Source organism: Xenopus laevis, chromosome 7L (assembly GCF_017654675.1).
Source record: "Xenopus laevis strain J_2021 chromosome 7L, Xenopus_laevis_v10.1, whole genome shotgun sequence".
Taxonomy (NCBI): Eukaryota; Metazoa; Chordata; class Amphibia; order Anura; family Pipidae; genus Xenopus; species Xenopus laevis.
In genome coordinates this window covers 11,728,783-11,750,829 of record NC_054383.1, presented here as the reverse complement: position 1 = coordinate 11,750,829, position 22,047 = coordinate 11,728,783, and the positions used below count along the sequence as shown (strand labels likewise).

Below are 22,047 nucleotides of genomic sequence, written 5' to 3'. Positions count from 1 at the left end.
ATAGCCTATGGGGAAGGTCCCCATAGGCTTTGCAAAGCTTTTTTTTCCCAAAGATTCTAAGGATTTAATCGTTCGATTGAACGATTTTTCGTTCGATCGAACTAATTGCGGTAAATCCTTCGACTTCGATATTCTTCAGCAGTCGAACCCTCGATATTCGACCATATGTAAATCTGCCCCTAAATATCTCAAATGTGTATACATAACACAAAGAAGTCTTTCCACGGATAAGAATATTTTTGCTTAGATTTTCTATATTATATATTAATTATTTTATATTAATTTAGACACATAATGGGCAAAAAGGATGCCAAGTTCAATATATAATCTTGCCATATACATACAACCAGAGAGCAAAATAGATGTTCTGATCAACTCCAGTTTTTTGAGTATGCCGAGGCTCCACTGGAGAAAATGGCTGCACTGCACCTTTTTTCCACAATTCCTTTCTTCTGTGCAGACTTAATATCTTTTCGTCGCTGCTTATAAGTTAGCTTATTTATTCCAATAAAGCTGTAATTGTCTCAGTCCATGCATGTCAAATAAAACATAAACTCGCTTACACTGTTAATGTTAGTTTAGAATTTAATTTTTTCTCTTTATTTGTTCTCGCAATCTGTCTGTAGTAGTGTGCATGTGCCAGCATGATTAAAACCAGTATTTCACTGCAGGAAGTCTTATTTAAATAAAGAAAGTACAGACAGGATCAGCATCATTTATATTCTTGTTGTTTCCTGCCAATGTACTGGGGTTGGGGAATAGCCAAATTAAATGAACCGTTTTTGTTGCTTTTTCCAGACTTTTGAGTTACAGCCTCTGTTGTTTTATTTAACTCAAGTTGTCATTTAAAATTAGATCTGGTGTTAGATGTTTAAGCATGATAAATATACATTCACAGCATGGGTTAAGTTAATTCTTCATTGAACCTATGATTGTTATTCACATTTTAAAGTAGAATATTTAAGGGACACTGTAGGGCATTTGTGATGCGGTGCGCTGATTGGTGTAGTGATCAGCAGTATTTCTTAAATTCTTGCACGACACGCAGCTGCCATTGTATTAATGTTTCTGTTTTAATGTTTATGTTTTGAGCCATGAAAGTAACAACCATCTACTTCCTGGTGTCATTGGACTGACATTGCACCATAAAGGTAACTAAAAAAGTGCTGAGCCTTGTGAAGTATTATGAACTTTGCACACTAGACTGTCCCAATAATTTTAAATTAAGTTGATGTGGACGTTGTTTTAAAACTGCACTTGTGATGGTGCAGCACTATGCTCTGACTACTAAAGTATTGTTCAAACTGAATGCAGTGATCAATATGTAAATCAGGTTAATTATACAGGTATGAGATCTGTTATCCAGAAACCCATTATCCAGAAAGCTCCGAATTACCGAAAGGCTGTTTCCTATAGACTCCATTATAATCAAATAATTCACATTTTTTAAAAATTATTCCCTTTTTCTCTATAATAATGAAAAAGTATATTGTACTTGATCCCAACTAAGATATAATTAATCCTTATTGGAAGCAAAACCAGCTTATTGGGTTTAATTGATTTTTAAATTATTTTCTAATAGACTTAAGGTATGAAAATCCAAATAATGGAAAGATCCATTATCCATAAAACCCCAGGTCCCAAGCATTCTGGATAACAGGTCCCATTTCCGTAATATATATATATATATATATATATATATATATATATATATATATATATCAATTATCAGCAGACCAGCACTCCCTTTAAAAACTTGATAATTTTATTGTCGTAGTATCAAATGCCCGACATTTGGACCTTTTTCAAGGATGATGAAAATCCTTGAAAAAGGTCCAAATGTGGACCGAAACTTCGGGCATTTGATACTACGACAATAAAATTATCTAGTTTTTAAAGGGAGTGCTGGTCTGCTGATAATTGATATATATATATATATATATATATATATATATATATATATATATATATATATATATATATATATATATTACGGAAATGGGACCTGTTATCCAGAATGCTTTTATCACGTTTTTAAAGGGAGTGCTGGTCTGCTGATAATTGATTCATACATAATTACCGTGCACCCCGCCATTAGCAACAGCCTTGGAGTGCGGATACTCATTGGATATATATATATATATATATATATATATACACACTAATATTGATAGTTTGTTTCCCTGCCCATTTATAATATATACAGTATTTGCAATTGTATAAGTATTTTATGTAAGTATATTATAACAATTACTAATTTATGAATAGTTTCATTAACAAGCAAAGATAATTTGGTCAATTTAGTGAAAAATACCTGCATTTTTTAGTAAAGGTTTTGTGTGCAGTTATGGTTATAAATATCACTGTGTCCTTGGATTTTTTGATGTCCATTCAAAACAGTTATTGATTTAGCATCCCCCCCATTAAGGCTGATAATCCATTTGAATTTACTATAGAAGATATGGGGGGGTTTAGTTGTCACAACTAGGACCAAACATTTGGTTAATACTGCCTATATGTAAGAAATATGCCCACAAAATGTATATTTCTCATTTCTGATGAGACAAGAGAGAGGAACTCCCTGTCCTGTAGAGCTTACAATCTAATGTATCAACCCAAACTGTTCTCTCATGAACTTGTATGTATTTAGATTTAGGGAGATAAAAGCTGGCGGTGAAGCTTTTTTTCATGGCCTACTAGATTATACTGCAGAGATAAATGTATTCACAAAAGATAAATTATACCAACAGTGTGGAGTCAACCTTTCATCTTTAAATACCACAGAGAAAAACAGAAGAACAAGTTTTTCCTTAAGCATTTTATCACTATTTCATTTTTGGCATATTACATCCTAAAAAAAACATTAAAAAGAGAAAGAAAAGAGAATGCACATGCTACAGTACATTTAATTTGCTGAGTCTTCAATGCCATTTTAAAGTATTAATCACATCAATCTGTGTTGATGTTGGTGCAATTGAAAGAGCCTAAATTACAAATTAACCTGAGTTCCTTCAATAAAGATGAAAACATAATTCATCCCTCATGCCGACTCCTCATTTTCTTTGGTAGACTATCAGGAAAATACAAGAACAAAACAACACAGTTTTTTTCTATTTTTGGCACCTATTAAAAGGGGTCAAGTCATCCAAATATTAGTGAAAGTAGCAAGCATTAAAAAAAATCTAGGCCTTGGTCTAAAATAGAATCTGCTAAGAACTGACTATAATTACATTTACTTGTGTAAAATGATGATTTAAGGGCTCATTTACTATTCTGTAGACACAAGCACTAGGGTGCTCTAGGGTTCTATAAACCTGGGGGTCCATTTAATTACAATTGAATTCATTTTTTTCCACGAATCTCAAAAAATTTGTGGGTTTCTTATTTTTTTTTAAAAAAAAGCTCTAACAATTTTTTATTTATTAAGTGGAAAAATCGCTTTGACCTATAAAAGTCAAGGGGAGCTGCACTGATCCGGTTTGACCGCTCTAAATCAGTTTGGAATATTTTGTATTTTTTCGCAAGGGATTTTCAAGAAATTCTTATTTTTTTGTGCGGAGTTCAGGGAAATTGCTCTGTTCGTACTTTTTTTCATTTGGATATTTTAATAAATCTCATGACATTAGTTGTTTTAGAGTTTGTGAGTTTAGTCGTGGTTTCAAAAACCATTTAAACCACAAAGATTTGACTGTTGATAAATAGACCCCGTAGCCTTTCTCTTTACAATAAATGATAAACGTGGTTCTATCCTCAAGAACAAATTAAGATGTGGTTGAGGATTTATATTAAAACTTACTTTTACTTAAAGAATAAGGAAAATTATAATCACTGGATGTTGCCAAATGTTAGGCAGCCCCCAGTGAAGATAATCCATCAGGCAGGTGGTTCTGTTAGCAAAAAACTACACTGGCATTGGGTTCTTCTGTGTCATCACCTTGGAGCCTTCCATGTCTCCCGACTTCTCGGTGGACAGGCATGCGCAGTGGAGTGGAAAACGGAACTGTAAGAAAAAGCCAGCTTTTTACTCTACTGTGCATGCACTGGCCTGGGGTAACAGCAGAAAGAACAAGCATTAGAAGAAGATATTGCTAATGATGTTAGCAAAGCCTCTGTGCCTTTACTGACATATCCAGAGACAGGCACAGGAGTTCAAGGGAGCCCTATGCATAATGTCTACCTTGAGCAGGAGGTACAGTAAGGGGCAGATTTACATAGGGTCGAATATCGAGGGTTAATCAACCCTCGATATTCGACTGCCGAATGTAAATCCTTCGACTTCGAATATCGAAGTCGAATGATTTACCGCAAATAGATCGATCGAACGATTAAATACTTCGAATCGTTGGATTCGAAGGATTTTAATCGATCGAACGACCTTCCCAATAGGCTAACATGGCACCTCGGTAGGTTTTAGGTGGCGAAGTAGGGGGTCGAAGTTTTTTTTAAAGAGACAGTACTTCGACTATCGAATGGTCGAATAGTCGAACGTTTTTTAGTTCAAATCGTTCGATTCGAAGTCGTAGTCGAAGTAGCCAAAAAAATCATTCAAAATTCTACGTTTTTTTTATTCTATTCCTTCACTCGAGCTAAGTAAATGGGCCCCTAAGTAAATGATGTACCTATAGGCTCTCCGTCCGTCAAGAATGCTGCCCCTGACAAAGCAGGTCCAAGTTGAATCAAGCAGTGCATCATTCTCTTTCCATACTAGGAGTGATTTATGCCATGACAGTGGCAGATTTAAAAAAAAAGGTGCGGCAGGATATATTATGGAAAAGAACACTGTACGTTACCGTTTCCACTTTGCCTTTTTGTTTCAATTATAAGGGAAATTATAATTTAATCTAAAAATCTAGAGAATTCTAAAAAAAAAAAAAAATAAACAAACAAGATTCTACGTTTATTTTTTTTTTCAGACCAAAGAAGTTACTTTTTCATACATTCAGTTTCTGGGTTTCATATTTATGAAAGGTGAAATCAAGGCTTCCATATTATTCCTTACTGTCTCTCTGTTTCCTGTAGTTGACTCATTATGAAGCCAGAAGGAAGGAACAGTCAGTTTTCTTTACATGAAAGGAGGAGGAAAGTCTTCTTCCACTTGGGGGTGCCAAATGTTAGGCACCCCCAAGTGGTTGTATTTACTTACCTGAAACCCGGGGGCAGTGCTCCATTCAGGAGAAAACTGCACCAGCCTGGGGTTCCTCCAGCGAGCGCCACAGAGTGATTCTCTTCCGGCTTCTTCTTTCTTCAAATTTCCCAGGGCAGAACATGCGCAGAAGAAATAGACAACTTTTTAGTTCAAGTTTGGAAGCCAGAAGAAGCCAGAAAAGGATCGCTTTGTGGTGCTCGCCGGAAGAACCCCAGGCCAGTGCAGTTTTCTGCTGATAGGAGCACCACCCCGGGTTTCAGGTAAGTATATACAATCACTTGGGGTTGCCTAACATTTGGCACCCCCAAGTGGAAGAAAACTTCTCCTTTAAGGACTATCCCCCATATGTAATATAAGGCATTACGTTTGCCCAAGAGCTTTAAAGCAGTTGTTTAGCTTTAAATTAATTTAAGTATGATGTCAAGAGTGAGTGATATTTTGAGACAATTTGTAATAGACACCTATGACTAAGCACCGGAGGGTGCGAAACGCGTAAGGTGGGCCATGTGGGGTCAGTATGTATCTGAATTTTAATGTGAATTTAAATAAAATATTTTTTTACTGAAGGAAAAAGCCTTGGGACAGATATCTTTTGATATAGGAATTTTTTGCATATGATTGCCTGTGAACTGGCGAGTCCCATTGGCTTAATTAAGGCAGAAATCAGATGTGGACTCCCGATCGATGAATACAATTTGTAATAGGTCTTCATTTTTTATTATTTGTGGTTTTGAGTTATTTAGCTTATGTTTCAGCAGCCCTCCAGTTTGCAATTCCAGCAATCTGGTTGCTAGGGTCCAAATAGAAAAGAAAGACAAGTAATAAAAAGTAGCAATAACAATACATTTGTAGCTTTACAGAGCATCTGTTTTTAGATGGGATCAGTGACCCCCATTTGAAAGCTGGAAAGAGTCAGAAGAAGAAGGTAAATAATTCAATTTGAAAAGTTGCTTAGAATTAGCCATACTAAGGGGCCGATTCACTAAGGGTCGAATATCGAGGGTTAATTAACCCTTGATATTCGACTAGGAATTAAAATCCTTCGACTTCGAATATCGAAGTAGAAGGATTTAGCGCAGATAGTTCGATCGAACGATCAAAGGATAATTCCTTCGAATCGAACGATTCGAAGGATTTTAATTCAACGATCGAAGGAATATCCTTCGATCAAAAAAAGTTAGCCAAGCCTATGGGGACCTTCCCCATAGGCTAACATTGACTTCGGTAGCTTTTAGATGGCGAACTAGGAGGTCGAAGTTTTTTTTAGAGACAGTACTTCGACTATCGAAAGGTCGAATAGTCGAACGATTTTTAGTTCGAATCCTTCGATTCGTAGTCGAAGGTCGAAGTAGCCCATTCGATGGACGAAGTAGCCCAAAAAAAACTTCGAAATTCTAAGTTTTTTACCTTCGAATCCTTCACTCGGCCCCTAAAAGATAATGTAAAGGTGAACCACCTCTTTAACTAATAGCAATCAATAAGATGATTGCTGTTCAACAGGTGACAAGTAAATGCTTCCTGTTTATTGGATGTTGTGGGATACTTGGATTCTTGGACAACCTTAGTGCCTTTTATTACACAACATCCTATAGAAATAAAAATCCAAATTGCTATAAAATGATTAATAAAATAATGATCTCCTTAAAGTAAATTGAGGGAGAGAAGAGATGGTGCATCTATATATGCCATACCCTCCGCCATATTCCACCATTTATATGTCAATATAAAGAATCCCCATAATTCCAATGAAAAAGCATGACAAACAAGGACAAAAATAAATCAGAGTTTGAGAACAACTTTAGAAGCTCTGTACCACCTAATATTAAAGATAGAAATTTTCTCAACGGTTAACCCATCCCAATCTCTCTCTATACAAGCTTTTTACAGTGAAAAATGTATCTTTATATTGAGTCAGAACATGATTTGCTTCTATAGGGTCTAGTAATAATACAATCCTTTCTGATCTTAATGTAATATATCTGATAATAAGAGCAGGTGCTGGTTCCTGTCCTGCTTATTCTCCATATTTACTGCCTTTAAAGACATGAGGACAATGCGTGGAAACATGATTTACATTTTTACAGAACTTCCTCAAGAGACGTTGTTTTATAGGCATGTATTACTGCATAACAACAATGACAGTTATGGTGAATTACATCCCCTAAGTGCTTCTTAGCTTTTTTGAGGCTGCAAGAACATGTTTTCAGCAGCTTGCTGGGGTCAAACCAGGATCAGCTCTAGGTCTCTAATTTCATGAGTAAAGATGGCGCCATAAATCATAAGTCTTACAGATTCACAAGCAGACATACAAATGTACCTTGCATACACTTTGCTTTCTGCTCCACTAAATTAATTACATAGTACAGTAAATGAAGAGCGCAATCTAGAAAGTGCATTGCAAGAAACAATATACAATGCAATTTAATCAAGTTCTTATTTCCACAGAGATTTTCCCTCTTGGTTTTTAAGAGAATTGTAATTTCGGTAATTGCAAGAGATTTCCTTTTAAAACGTGCTCTGTACATTGCTTTTCAGCTACAGCTGCTTTATGTCAATTAGGCTTCCGAGAAAAACATTCTAGGAATGAGAAGATGAAATGCGCAGATTATTTTTCATTCGGAAATAACTCTGCAGATTCTGTGCTATTACATGGATCACCCAAATAGAAAATGTTTGTGTTCTTTCTGTTTACTGTTCTTGTTACTAGGGGTAACTACGAATGTACAGTTATTTACCATGTTGCTGAATTGTCACACAAATTGCAAAAATTAAAACTTAGGGGCTGATTCACTATGGGTCGAATATCGAGGGTTAATTAACCCTCAATATTCGACTAGGAATTGAAATCCTTCGACTTCGAATATCGAAGTCGAAGGATTTAGCGCAGAAAATTTGATCGAACGATCGAAGGATAATTCCTTCGATCGAACGATAAAATCCTTCGAATCGAACGATTCGAAGGATTTTAATCCAACGATCGAAGGAATATCCTTCGATCAAAAAAAGTTAGGCAAGTCTATGGGGACCTTCCCCATAGGCTAAAATTGACTTCGGTAGCTTTTAGATGGCGAACTAGGGGGTCAAAGTTTTTTTTTAAAGAGACAGTACTTCGACTATCGAATGGTCCAATAGTCGAACGATTTTTACTACGAATCCTTCAATTCGAAGTCATAGTCGAAGGTCGAAGTAGCCCATTCGATGGTCAAAGTAGCCCAAAAAAACCTTCGAAATCCGAAGTTTTTTTACTTCGAATCCTTCACTCAAATTTAGTGAATCGGCCCCTAAGTGAAATGCAAATTTTAGAAAGCTGTTGCTCACTAATATTATTGTGTAAAAAATTCTGAACTTCCAACAAAAGGGGTGAGATCACTTTAGACAATAAAAAATAAATTATATTGGCACAAATGGTCAATGTTTTTTAAAACTTCTCGCTAGTCACATGCTTTTCTGACAATTAGGGATGCACTAAATCCAGGATTGGGTTCAGGATTTGGCCTTTTTCAATAGGATTCAGATTCGACCTAATCCGAATTTGCATTTGTAAATTAGGACGGGAAGGGAAATCACATGAAAACATTTTTCCCACTTCCCCGACCCGAATTTGCATATGCAAATTAGGATTCGGATTCGGTTCAATATCCAGCCGAATCTTACATAGTAAGTATTCAGCGATTTGCCAGAATTCCCAAAGTAGTGGATTTGGTGCGTCGCTAATGACAATTAATAAAAGGATTCAAATTGGCAAAATACATAAGTACTACATTCCCTAAACTGCTGCAATAGGCACAATGGGAAAGTTTTGGAATAAAGGGCAAAATTCAGTTAAATTAGAAAAAGATCTCCTAATTCAATTCCAAATTGTCTCATGGTCCAATATTGAGTATAAGTATTATTTAAGATAAAAAAATGTTTTTCTTGTGGTACTAAATCTGGCCCAAACTTCCACTTATACAGGAATGGGATCCGTTATCCAGAAACTTTTTATCAAGAAAGCTCCAAATTACAGAATGTCTGTCTTCCATAGACTCCATTATAATCAAATAATCCAGATTTTAAAAATTGATTTCCTTTTTCTCTGTAATAATAAAACAGTAGCTTGTACTTGATCCAAAACTACGATATAATGAATCCTTATTGGAAGCAAAGTGAGCCTATTGGGTTTATTGAATGTTTACATGATTTTCTAGAAGACTTGGGGGCACATTTACTTAGCTCGAGTGAAGGAATAGAATAAAAAAAACTTCGAATTTCGAATGTTTTTTTTTGGCTACTTCGACCTTCGACTACGACTTCGAATCGAACGAGTCGAACTAAAAATCGTTCGACTATTCGACCTTATGATAGTCGAAGTACCGTCTCTTTAAAAAAAACTTCGACCCCCTACCTAAAACCTACCGAACCTCAATGTTAGCCTATGGGGAAGGTCCCCATAGGCTTTCTAAGCTTTTTTTGGTCGAAGAAAAACCTTTCGATCGATAGTTAAAAAACTATTTGCGGTAAATCCTTCGACTTCGATATTTGAAGTCGAAGGATTTACATTCGGCAGTCGAATATCGAGGGTTAATTAACCCTCGAAATTTGACCCTATGTAAATCTGCCCTTTATTGTTATTGCTACTTTTTATAACTCTTCTTTCTATTCAGGCCCCCATCAAATTCATATTCCAGTCTCTTATTCAAATCAATGAGTGGTAGCTAGGGTAATTAGCTAGCAACCATATTGCTGAAACTGTAAACTGGAGAGCTGCTGAATAAATAAGCTAAATAACTTAAAAATACACAAATAATAAAAATAATTGCAAATATCACTGTCTACATCATACTAAAAGTTAATTTAAAGGTGAACAAGGATGATTTTATTTGCAGAAAAACTCAGTTTGGTTGTATAGTTCCCAAAAAGTACAATATGAGGAGGAAAAAAATAAAAAGGAAACACTACTAGCTAAGCATTTTTATGATTTTGCACAAAAGGGGAGATTTATGAAAGGCCGTGAATTTTACTGAGCACAATAATGATAACATTTGCTTGGTAAATTTTTTAGATCTAGCAATTTGTTTTAATTGTTTTAGCATGGGAAATAATTGTCTAGTATCTAGTAGAAATAAGTCTTGACTTTCTGAATATTCTTGAGAATGTTTCACCACTCATCTGAGCAGCTGCTTCACTTCATCTGAGTGGTAAGGACCACTTTAACAATATGTTTGCAATTTAATCTAAATATAATTGCCATATTAACTGCACAGCTGTATAACTGCAACCATAAGGGGGTTATTTACTAAACTCCGATTACCCGAAATCCGAAAAATTCGTGATTTTTTTTTTTTTTATAAAATCCGACTTTAAAAAAAAAATCACGAATTTTCTGAATTTATTAAATCCTGAGGGCTAAAAATCCTGAATATAAAAACAAGGCATCTCAAACCTGTCGAGGTTGCATAAAAGTCAATGGGAACAGAAACATTGACTTTTGGTTGTGTCGGGGTTTCGGGCAATTTCACAATGTTTTCTGAGCTTTCAGGTGAAAATTCACGAAAAAATCGTGAAAATCTGAGCATTTTCCACAAAGCAAATTTTTGGGGAAATGTACTAATAAATAAGCATTAAAAACCTGAGCTGGTTAGTTCGGAGTTTGTAGCAGCCGATATTGAGATAAATTCGGACCTTGATAAATAACCCCCTAAAACTTGGGTGTGTACAAGTGTGCCCTACTTATTTTGTGTTACACTGCAAAACACTTCTACATTTTTGCTACAGCAGCACTTTGGAACTTTCACTGTGAAATACAATGAATGCCATTAGCCTAAATACAATCTAGATTGCAGACATGATCATAGAAACATAAATACTTTGAAAACCAAAGCTCGGATTGGGTCATTAACTGTAATCATTTACAAAAGGAATCAAAGCTTTTGCTTTAACTGGGATGCTCAAAGTGAAGTCATTTGCCAATACAATGTACAAACAATCTTCCATAAGAAAAATAATTACATTTTGACTGAGCCGCGATACGTTCCTTTGGAGATGAGGTGACCCAGGGGATAATACAAGATAAGTGTGTTAAGAATATTAATGGGTGTGAACAGTTGCAGAGAATAATAGATGTTATCCTTTGTTGCATTACTGTACAACTGTAAAATAATAATCAAAATAATACAGAATAAAATAGCTCCATGATGCAACTTCTGTTTGAAAGGGGTTGTTAATCTTTAAACTAACTGTTAGTATGATGTAGAGAGAGATATTCTGAGACAATTTGCAATTGGTTTTCATTTTTTATTATTTGTGGCTTTTGATTAACTTTTTATTCAGCAGCTCTCCAGTTTGCGCCTTCTGCAATCTGGTTGTTAGGGTCCAAATGATGCTAGCAACCATTCACTGATTTAAATAACAGACTGAATATGAATAGGACAGGGTCTGAACAGAAAGATGAACAATAAAATGTGGCAGTAACAATAAATGTGTAGCCTTACAGAGCATTTGTTTTTTAGATGGGGTCAGTGACCTCCATTCGAAAGCTGGAAAGAGTCAGAAGAAAAAGGCAAATAAATAGGATTGAAAAACTTGAATACTCAAATTGATCGAGGTTTTTGAGCGAAACCCACCGAAAAAAAACCTTGAACATCATGAAGGCTACAAACTTCTTCAAATGGTTCAAGGGACCTTGACTTCTATCCTCGACCGGTTTTAGCCGGTGTATTTTCGATTCAAGCTACTGTATTTCCATCTTTAGGGTATAAAAGATGACTATAGTTCAAGCTGAAAATGGCCGGTTGAAATTAAATACCTCGAGAACTTGCTTGTCGGCAACCTAAATTTATATGAAGGCATATCCCAGAGCCTGGATATAAAAAAAACCCTCTCCCAAACTTCTGCAATTAGCTGGACGGAGTTTTTGTTGTGGTTACAATATATTCCACTTACAGGACATAAGGATGGAAAAGATCTGCAGAAATGTTCTCATGTGATATGACATTTTTAGTGTCAGCAGTAATGCACATCTACAAAGAATACAGGGAAGGAGAAATATCTCTCACTCTGTGCGCCACCTGGTGGCTTGGATTTCCTCCCACATTAGAACCAATGTACTTTCTGTAAAAAAAATCTGTATTTTATAACTCTCATAAAATGTGCATTTTGCACAAGAGCTGCTATTATATTACATAGCCTGGCTTCATTTTGTCCTAGCAGTAATTTGCTAACAGAATCTCTCAGTTTTTTTCAATGAAAAAAAAATAATGAACCACATATTGTAAACTATAACATATATATATATCCATGGGATTTTTAGAAGTGTATATATCATTGGGTGAAAGTTAGAATTCACCCTTTGATAAATATGCTTTTAAAAATCCCATAGGAATGAATATAAAGTGAGTAAGGTTTTCTGCGGTGAGCTCGAAACTGACATTTTGATAAATCTGCTCCATGGTGGCCTATTTTCAAGTCTTATTTTCGCAGTTTCAGAGGATTTTGAAAGCACGACTAAAATCACTTTCTCTAAAACCCTGAACTTTATAAAAAAAATCGAAATAAAACTGTAAAACTGTAAAAGTCAAGAAAATTGCAATTTTCCAAGTTGTTGCACAATTACTTCAACTTTTTTGTACTGTCGCACAGGGGCGTAACTATAGAGGAAGCAGACCCTGCGGCTGCAGGGGGCCCAGGAGGTATAGGGGGCCCCATGAGGCTCAAATTCATATACAATTTCAATAGATTTTGGTAAAACAGGACAACCTCTGGATATGTTTGGGGCTCTAAAATTAATTTGCTGTGGGGCCCAATAACATCTAGTTACGCCACTGCTGTCGCACAAATAGTGTAAACAAAAAACCCGAAAAACTCTGAAACCATGAACCAAAGAAAGATTTTCCAGTTGTAAAAGGGACATCTGTTATTGACTTCTATATGTTTAAGCTGGAGTATTTTTGTATTCGTAATTGTTGAGTTTTGTCGCTTCGAAATCCCAAAAAAGTCACACTTTTTTCACACATCTTTTTCAGATTTTTTTCCTCAAAAAGCCTAAACTGAAAAAGTCACATCCCTTAGGGGCCGATTCACTAACTTCGAGTGAAGGATTCGAAGTAAAAAAACTTCGAATTTCGAAGTGTTTTTTGGGCTACTTTTTGGGCTACTTCGACCATGGAATGGACTACGACTTTGAATCGAAGGATTAGAACTAAAAATCGTTCGACTATTCGACCATTCGATAGTCGAAGTACTGTCTCTTTAAAAAAAACTTCGACCCCCTAGTTCGCCATCTAAAAGCTACCGAACTCAATGTTAGCCTATGGGGAAGGTCCCCATAGGCTTGGCTAACTTTTTTTGATCGAAGGATATTTCTTCGATCGTTGAATTTAAATCCTTCGAATCGTTCGATTCGAAGGATTTAATCGTTCGATTTGAAGGATTTAATCGTTCGATCGAAGGAATAATCCTTCGATCATACGATCGCACTATTTGCGCTAAATCCTTCGACTTCGAAGTCGAAGGATTTCAATTCCCTTAGTGAATCAGCCCCTTAGTGTCATGATTTTGTGAATGAGCATTTTTTTTTGGAGATGGTGACATTGACATTGGACGTTTCCTCTCCCAACAGATACAGTTGAGCCAATAGGTGAATTTTCTTTGAAATTTGTCTTACACCAAATGCGTTGTAGTCAAAAAGTTTTTCTTGTACCACATGCACCATTTTTTTCCCTGAGAAACAAAATGCATGGCGAAATTCTAGTACCGAATTTTTGACACTTACAAATCTGTGAATTTTGCCATGAGAGTTTTGTCAGGCAAAAATTATTCGCTCGTCCCTGTTAACTAAACAAAAATTTGATTTGCATATTTTTGTTCCTTAATGTTGAAAAACGTACTAATATTGTGTTGTTTAAACTGTCAAACTGTTGTAATTTATTTTTTAAGTAGCTCAAATTTAAAATACTAAAGAACAAAAACACCCTTTCGAAATAAAAAAATCTAAATCTATATATATATTTAAATATATAAACTTATGTGCATCATAAAGTTATCAGCTCAATTAAATTTAGCATGAGGTGTAATAAGAGCTGGTTTTCAAGCCATGGGGTTGCAAGTTGAAATCACACCATGGGTGCAAACTGTTACTTAGAGCCTTATAAAAATAGGATCTCAATTTTTAGAGAAGGCCAGAAATATAATAATGACTTAATAGGTGTAACTTGAAGAAGAGAGATATTTATAGATTTTAAGCGAATCTGGCAGGTCTGCTCATGAGGTATTTAATGGGCTAGCACTTAATATTTGATTCTGTTATACAGTTACAACTTTGTCTTGTTCTACGTTATATCCTGGCTGTCTGTTTCCATTATCGCAATGGAACAGAAAATTTCCTAAGAAAGATTGTTACAGTATTAGCATTTTACCAATTGGGCATGGAACTACAGGGGAATGCAATACTTTCTGTATTGTAAACTACCACCAAGGAAATTATTTTTGTGTACTAGTAGCCGTAGTATAGAAGGCCAGTGTATATAGTATGTCTATAATGGTGTGAAGAGGGCATGGCTAGACCCAACCTAAAATCAAAAGGACCACAAATAAGAATGCATTCAGGCACCAAGCATGTTTTTTAACTTAAAAAATAAATTGCTTATGTGTAAATTGCAAATGTGAAAATGTATAAAACTGCCAAAAAAAATCCAAGTAGAGCTTTCCAGTCACTTGTTTAACGGAGTAACAAACCCGTACTAGAAGAAAACCCTACTCCCCTAACCTGCGTAGACCAACCTCCCTCCTCCCCCACAGCCTAACTGCCACTCCAGGCAAATGCCCCTAATTTTTTACTTACCCCTCCTTGCAGATCTGGCCTCAGGAGTTCACTAGCGCCATCTACTTTTTTTCAGTCTTCTTCGGTATCTGAGCGGAGTTTCGGTGCATGCGCAGTTGGAGTAAATCTCCAGTCACGACTGCGCATACACCGAAAGTCACAAAAATTTCCGAAAATGTTAGTGACTTTTGGCGCATATGCATTTGTTCAGGACCGGAAATTTAATCCAAATGCGCATGCGCCGAAACTCCGCTCAGATTCCGAAGAAGACCAAAAAAAAAAGATGGGACCTGTGAACTCCCGAGGCCAGATCTCGAAAAAAATCTGATTTTTAGAGATGTATTATACCCCAATGCTGCAAAAAGCCAGAATCCGAAAATCCGCCATCTCAGATGATCCTGTATAAGTCAATGGGAAGACACCTATCTCAATTTTAAGTTTTCTTGGTCTGTGCAGGGTTTAGCCCGAAAATCCAACTTTTTTGGGGTTTGCAGATACAAACTCGAAAAATTTGTGCAATTCGTGCAAAAAGAGGGAAAAAATTGAGCAATTCGGGTTTTTACTCGATTTTATTGAGTTTATGGGTCCCATTATTTTAGATGGAGGTTTTGTCCTTTGTCAGCAGGAAAGGACTATTATTTAACCATAAGACTGCATATATATATATATATATATATATATATATATATATATATATATATATATATATATATATTTATATATATATAACGATTTGTCAGCAAGGATCCGCACACCAAAGTTTTCATTTAATCAAAGTGTTTTATTTCGTACATAGCTATGTACGAAATAAAACACTTTGATTAAATGAAAACTTTGGTGTGCGGATCCTTGCTGACAAATCGTTATATGAATCTTTTTGGACCCTGCACCCACCAAGAGAGAACTAAGTCCGGTCTTCAGAGTGCGGTCGTTTGTCACTGACTATATATATATATATATATATATATATATATATATATATATATATATATATCACACAAACACTGTTTCATCAGCACTAAACATTCAAAAAGTGAGTATATTTTCAACGGCACTGAATAAGGTTTACAAGTTTAACTGGCCAGAAATGGGTAAAATACTAACCTTGTCAACCTAGGAATAAGCAGCCCAGCTCTTGTATCTGGAAAGATTATTATACAGTGCGTCATCATGCAACGCTACATCAACAATGTCCTCTCATCTGTAAATTTTTTGATTTACATAAAACTCTTCTTCATAGACTGCAACATCACATCTTCCAAATGGACCCATGAGTAACAACCCTGTTTTAATGCTTTCCATAGCAGAAACTGATGAGCAAATGCTACACTTATTTCCTAGCCAATTTATTGTGTTAGTCCAAGTCTCAAAAGGTTAGATTTTTGCCGTTGGACCATAACAGAGTGATATTTAAAGGTCTCTAATGAAGAATTTTATCACAGTCATTATGTTCTTTTTTTCTGTTTTATAGTATTAATTATCACCAGAGAGCAGTAACTTTTAGTTTTACAGTAGTTAAAAAACACTGTTTGTTAAGCTAAAGTAATCTCATTATTTTCAGTGTAAAATATTCTTGTGAAGCAAGAACATTTTTTTTTCCCCTCACTGGAGAAAAGCTTCAATAAATCCAGCTTTCGAAGTGGAGAGGTGCCCAAACACATTTCACAGCTTGCCTAAATGTTTCCAAGGTGGTAAGCCAATGCAATAAACCGTAAGAAGCCAGATTTAGCTTTCAGAATTGTTGCCATGTTTACAAATAATATTCAGTCTCAGGTAACTGCATTACTTCTGCGTTGTGACACATATAATCACCCTCGAAGGTTAATGAGCAAATGTTAACATCCGTGCCGCGTCTCGAAAGTTGAAAGTCAATGCTAATGATTTAAATATAATGAAAAGTAAAATCATTCATCTAAAATATATCGCGTTCAAAAAGCATCGTTAAAGCCATAATGTATCAAGCACAAAAATCATTACATGATACTGCGGAATTTATTTGAAGCTATAAAGGTTATTTATTCGCTTAGTAGCTATTCTACAACCGAGCATTTTGTAGCATTTAGAAATGCATATCATTTTTCATGCAGTAAGGAGAAACTATAATTCGTTATATACTTGTTTTAAATCTTATATTAGAAAATACTAAAGGCAGATTAATGATATGTGTAAAGTTTATTCTGTATTTATCAGCTTTTAACAAAGTCTATTTTTTTCAGACTTTCTGGTCCTCTAAAACCTTACTCCTATACACTAAAAAGAACATATACATATTAAGCTACTCCCATCCACAATCTTGGGAAGTAGTACAGGTATGGGATCCGTTATCTGGAAACCAGTTACAGAGAAAGCTCTGAATTACGCAAAAGCCGTCTCCCATTGACTCCATTTAATCCAAATAATCCACATTTTTGAAACTAATTTCCTTTTTCTCTGTAATAATAAAACAGTAGTTTGTACTTGATTGAAACTAAAATATAATTAATCCTTATTGGAAGCAAAACCAGCCTATTGGGTTTATTTAATGTTTACAGGATTTTCTAGTAGACCTGTCACCTAGACAAAAACATTTGTTTAATACAAGTCCTTTTCAAATTAAACATGAAATCCAAACGCTATTTTTTTATTAAAGCATTCATAGCTGTTTTAAACTCGTTTAAAAATCTCAGCTGTCAATCAAATATTGTCTGCCCCTCCTCTATGCCTTAGGTTTAGAGGCGGGGCAGACAATTACTTTCACTTTCCATTCAGCACTTCCTAGATGTCACTGCTCTCCCCACATTCCCCCTCTCTCTTCATCATTTAACTGTGTAGCCAGTGCATGGGGATGGACATCAGGCCCCCCATTCTGGTGCACAAACAAGATTTTGAGATGATACAAGGCTTGCCTTAACAGTGACCACAAAATGGCTCCTGCCTGCTTGCTGTAATTATAAAGTCCCAGACCGAAGGAAACAAGATTCAAATAATTTATACAGTGTAATAAAAATTACTTTTGCTTGACTAATGTGATAAAATAGGATTTTGAATATTTTCTTAGGTGACAGGTCCCCTTTAAGTTATGAAGAAAACGCCAGGTCTCTGGAGGTCAGGTCCCATACCGGTATTTCTTAATTGTGTGTAAGGAATTTTCACCCACTCTGTTTTAGGGGTAGCTAAAGGTGGCCATACACGGGCCGATAAAAGCTGCCGACAGACCGTGTCGGCAGCTTATTGGCCCGTGTATGGGGCCCCACGACGGGCTTCACTGATCGAGATCTGGCCGAAAGTTGGCCAGATCTTGATCGGATGGGACAGAAAGTCCCGTCGGATCACGGCCGCATCTATTCGTTGATGCGGTCCCGCAATCCGACCGCCCGTTTGGGCATCGTTAGGATCCGATCGTTGGGCCCTAGGGCCCACGATCGGATCAGCCGATATTGCCCACCTCAAGGTGTCGCCAAATGAGCGGATCTCTCCATGTATGGGCACCTTAAATGTACACTTTGTATCCAACTTTGGAGGGTGTTCTCCATCCTGGGTACAGGTCAATGATCCAGGTCTCCAGTTTACAGTTATTGTGTGTCCCAAAAATACCTTGTACATCTCCATGGCTACATATGTGTGGGGGATTTTTCTACACCATAAAAATGTATAAAAACAACTAAAGTTAATTTAACATTTTTTTGATGAAAGATATTTTAGGGCACAATTTAATGAAGCCACAGGAAGGGTATTTGGGAGAAACTGCCAGTGAGGCACAGCAGTGGTGGAATACCATAAAGGCAATCAAGATGGTCGCCTAGGCCCAGCAGCAACGGTTAGGAGTTGGGGTAGATCAGGGCAGACCATTGCCCAGGCCCTTTCGAGAATGAATCTGCAACCACTAAAATAAAAAAAACCCTTACTGGTACTGTATATGTGTATGACCTGTACTGTATATCTTGCTTCTACTCAAGCAATAAATTTCATTCACTACAAAAAAGTTTGCTGTTTTCCTTTTGTCACCCAGTAAAATTATATAAGATGGTAGACTGGCACCCATACAAGTCTGAGTAAGTACACTGGCTGTAGTATTTTTTCCCAATCTCATTCTGCCATAAACACTTTCTTGTTTTGTGACAGCTCTCTTCACTCCTTACAGAAGAGTTTGTACTAAATCAATCCCTTCCATTGACACTTTAGACAAAAAGTATTTTCCAACACCAAAACACATTGTCTGCTCTTTCTTTTTAGCAAAGATATCTTTTTTCATTTTCAGATGCTATTGGTTAGTAGACCTGGTGCAAATGTAATGACATTACCTCCATTCTGTTTAAATATTAAATTCTCGTACATAAAAAACCTAAACATTCATGTAGAGCTTCTTGTATAAAATATATATTTATATGCACAGACAAAAAATGTGTTGGTGCTTCATAACTTATTTAACAATATAATGTTTCAGAATAGATTTATCAGTAAGGATTAGGAATTACTCCAACTTTATATGAGCTAAGATACATCTTTATCAACTTCTTAAAATTCATTTCTAGGTGATAATGGCCTTTTAATAAAACATATTCTGTTTGAGGTCATAGCAATGCCTTCATCCCCCATACACTATGTGGAGGGACACTCAAGTGATTGCAGCTAGTTTTTCAAAAAAATTTATCTACCATAACAACAAATTGGTGCATTTTGCCAACTTAAATTGGAAATTTGTACATACACTATGGGGTTACTTATAAAAATCCCAATTTATCTCATTATTTTCTGAAATATACTCAAGACCAAATCCACATGGGTTATTTCCCCTTATTTATCAATACATTTTCCTGAAAACTTCCAGTGCTGGAAAAAACTCGAAAAAATAATACGAAAATTCGAATCGTACACATTTTCTGATTTCCCCCCCAAAAATTCAGATTTTTTTTGTATATGTTCGGATTTTTGCCCGAAAACCATGGAATCTTTGGATTCAGGATCAGGATATTTTCGGGACTTCTTCCATTGACTTATATACAACCTTGGCAGGTCTGAGATGCTAGATTTTCAGATTCTGACTTTTTCCATCCTCGGGGTATAATACATCAATTTTAGGTTTAGGGTATAATAAATCAAAATTTGAGGGTTTTTTTTTACTAAAAATTTGGATTTTATAGTTAAAAAAAAACTCAAGTTTTTAGAGTTTTTGGCATTCAGACTTTAATAAATAACCCCCTAAGCTGCAGTTCAATAGTTCCGTATTTAGATGTAGCTGGTTATGGTTGAATGATCTAAATCAAATAGCTATAACTTAGTTTAGAGGAAGAACTGGAGAATGAACAATTGATTAACTGGTGACTTGAGAATAAAGGAAAGAAGAAGCAATATATACTGTATGAGTAAAGGTTAAAATGGGAAAAACTTTATATTTTGTACTTAGTATGTATAAACAATCTAGTAGTGTGTTGTTAATGACATACATACCTCTGCCCCTAGCACCATCACATCCCTAGGAACACTGAACATGCATTGATAGAGCTTGTAATGCTGAAATAAACTGCAAACAAAATGAAGTATTATTGCATCTTGTATTAGAGATACTGTATAATCAGGGGCGTAACTATAGAGGAAGCAGACCCTGCGGCTGCAGGGGGGACCAGGAGGTATAGGGGCCCCACGAGGCCCTAATTCATATAAATTTTCAATAAATATTGGAGAAACAAGTCAACCTCTAAACATTTTGAGGGCCTGAAAAATAATTTGCTGTGGGGCCCAGTAATATCTAGTTACGCCAATGTGTATAATATATAGACATTTTCACCTATTGACCCTTTTATTGGCCTTACATTTTGTAAGGGCCTTATTTTAATTTGTAAAAAGGTTACAGATAAGGTTATAAGGCATTATTGTAATACCACTTATATTGTTCCAGGATTATCAATCAACTAAGCATTTCACCAAAATCTTCCCTGTTTTGGGCTCCTTACCATAGCCCTATATTTCTATTCTAATGTACATATGTAGAATATTGACATGGTAGAAAGGGATGCTAGGGGTATATTTATCAAAGAGTGAAGTTAATAGTGAAGTTCCCCCACTAGAGTGAAATTCCGCCACTTTCCATTCATTTCTATGGGATTTTTAAAGGCGTATTTATCAAAGGGTGAACTTTCACTTTCACCCATTTATAAATACACCTTTCAAAATCCCATAGAAATGAATTGTGAGCTGTGGAATTTCACTCTAGTGGCGGAACTTCACTTTTTGATGATACATTTACCCCTTAGAATTTTGATTTCAATTAAAGGTATATTCCTACTGCTTCTTATGATTAATATTCCTGTTTCTGAATACACACATAGAACATTGAGATTAAAACTCTAATGAAATGAACATAACATACAACAGCATACCTTATTAAAGGATAACTAGACCCTGAAAATGAATATGGCTAAAAATGCCAAATTTATATAGTGAACTTATTGCACCAGCCTAATGTTTCAGCTTGTCAATAGCAGCAATGATCCAGGACTTCATAATTGTCACAGGGGGTCACCATCTTGGAAAGTGTCTGTAACACTCACATGCTCAGTGGGCTTGCTCAAGGGTTGTCACAAATTATCCAGCAGAAAATGAGGTTGGTCTGTAATATAAGCTGATGCTACAGGGCTGATTATTAAATTCTGATGCTAATTGCACTGGTTTCTGTGCTGCCATGTAGTAATTATCTGTATTAATTACTAATTAGCTTTATATTGTGACATTTCTATTCTATGTGTACTGTATATTGTGAGTGGGTCCCTAAGCTCAGTAAGTGACAGCAGCACAGAGAATGTGCAGTGAATCAGCAGAAAAGAAGATGGGGAGCTACTGGGGCATCTTTGCAGACACAAATCTTTATATTTAAAATTATCATCAATAAAGGTGAAGATGTGGTGCTCCAGAAAACTCTAGATCAGTGACCCCAACCAGTAACTCATGAGCAACATGTTGCTCACCAACCCCTTGGATGTTGCTCCCAGTGGCCTCAAAGCAGGAGCTTATTTTTGAATTCCAGGCTTGGAGGCAGGTTTTGGTTGTATAAAAACCAGATGTACTGCCAAACAGAGTCTCAATATAGGTTGACAATCCACATAGGGGCTACCAAATGGCCAATCGTTCA

General features: G+C 35.9%; 1 protein-coding gene across 1 annotated transcript in view; it reads right to left on the bottom strand.

Annotated features, from left to right (window-relative positions):
* Positions 1-22,047, bottom strand: part of cabcoco1.L (ciliary associated calcium binding coiled-coil 1 L homeolog) — a 76,982-nt gene that overhangs the window by 23,087 nt on the left and 31,848 nt on the right. The window contains exon 6 of the mRNA XM_018225110.2: positions 20,370-20,442. Within this exon, the coding sequence (XP_018080599.1) occupies positions 20,370-20,442 (73 nt within the window). The remainder of the gene's footprint in view (positions 1-20,369; positions 20,443-22,047) is intronic.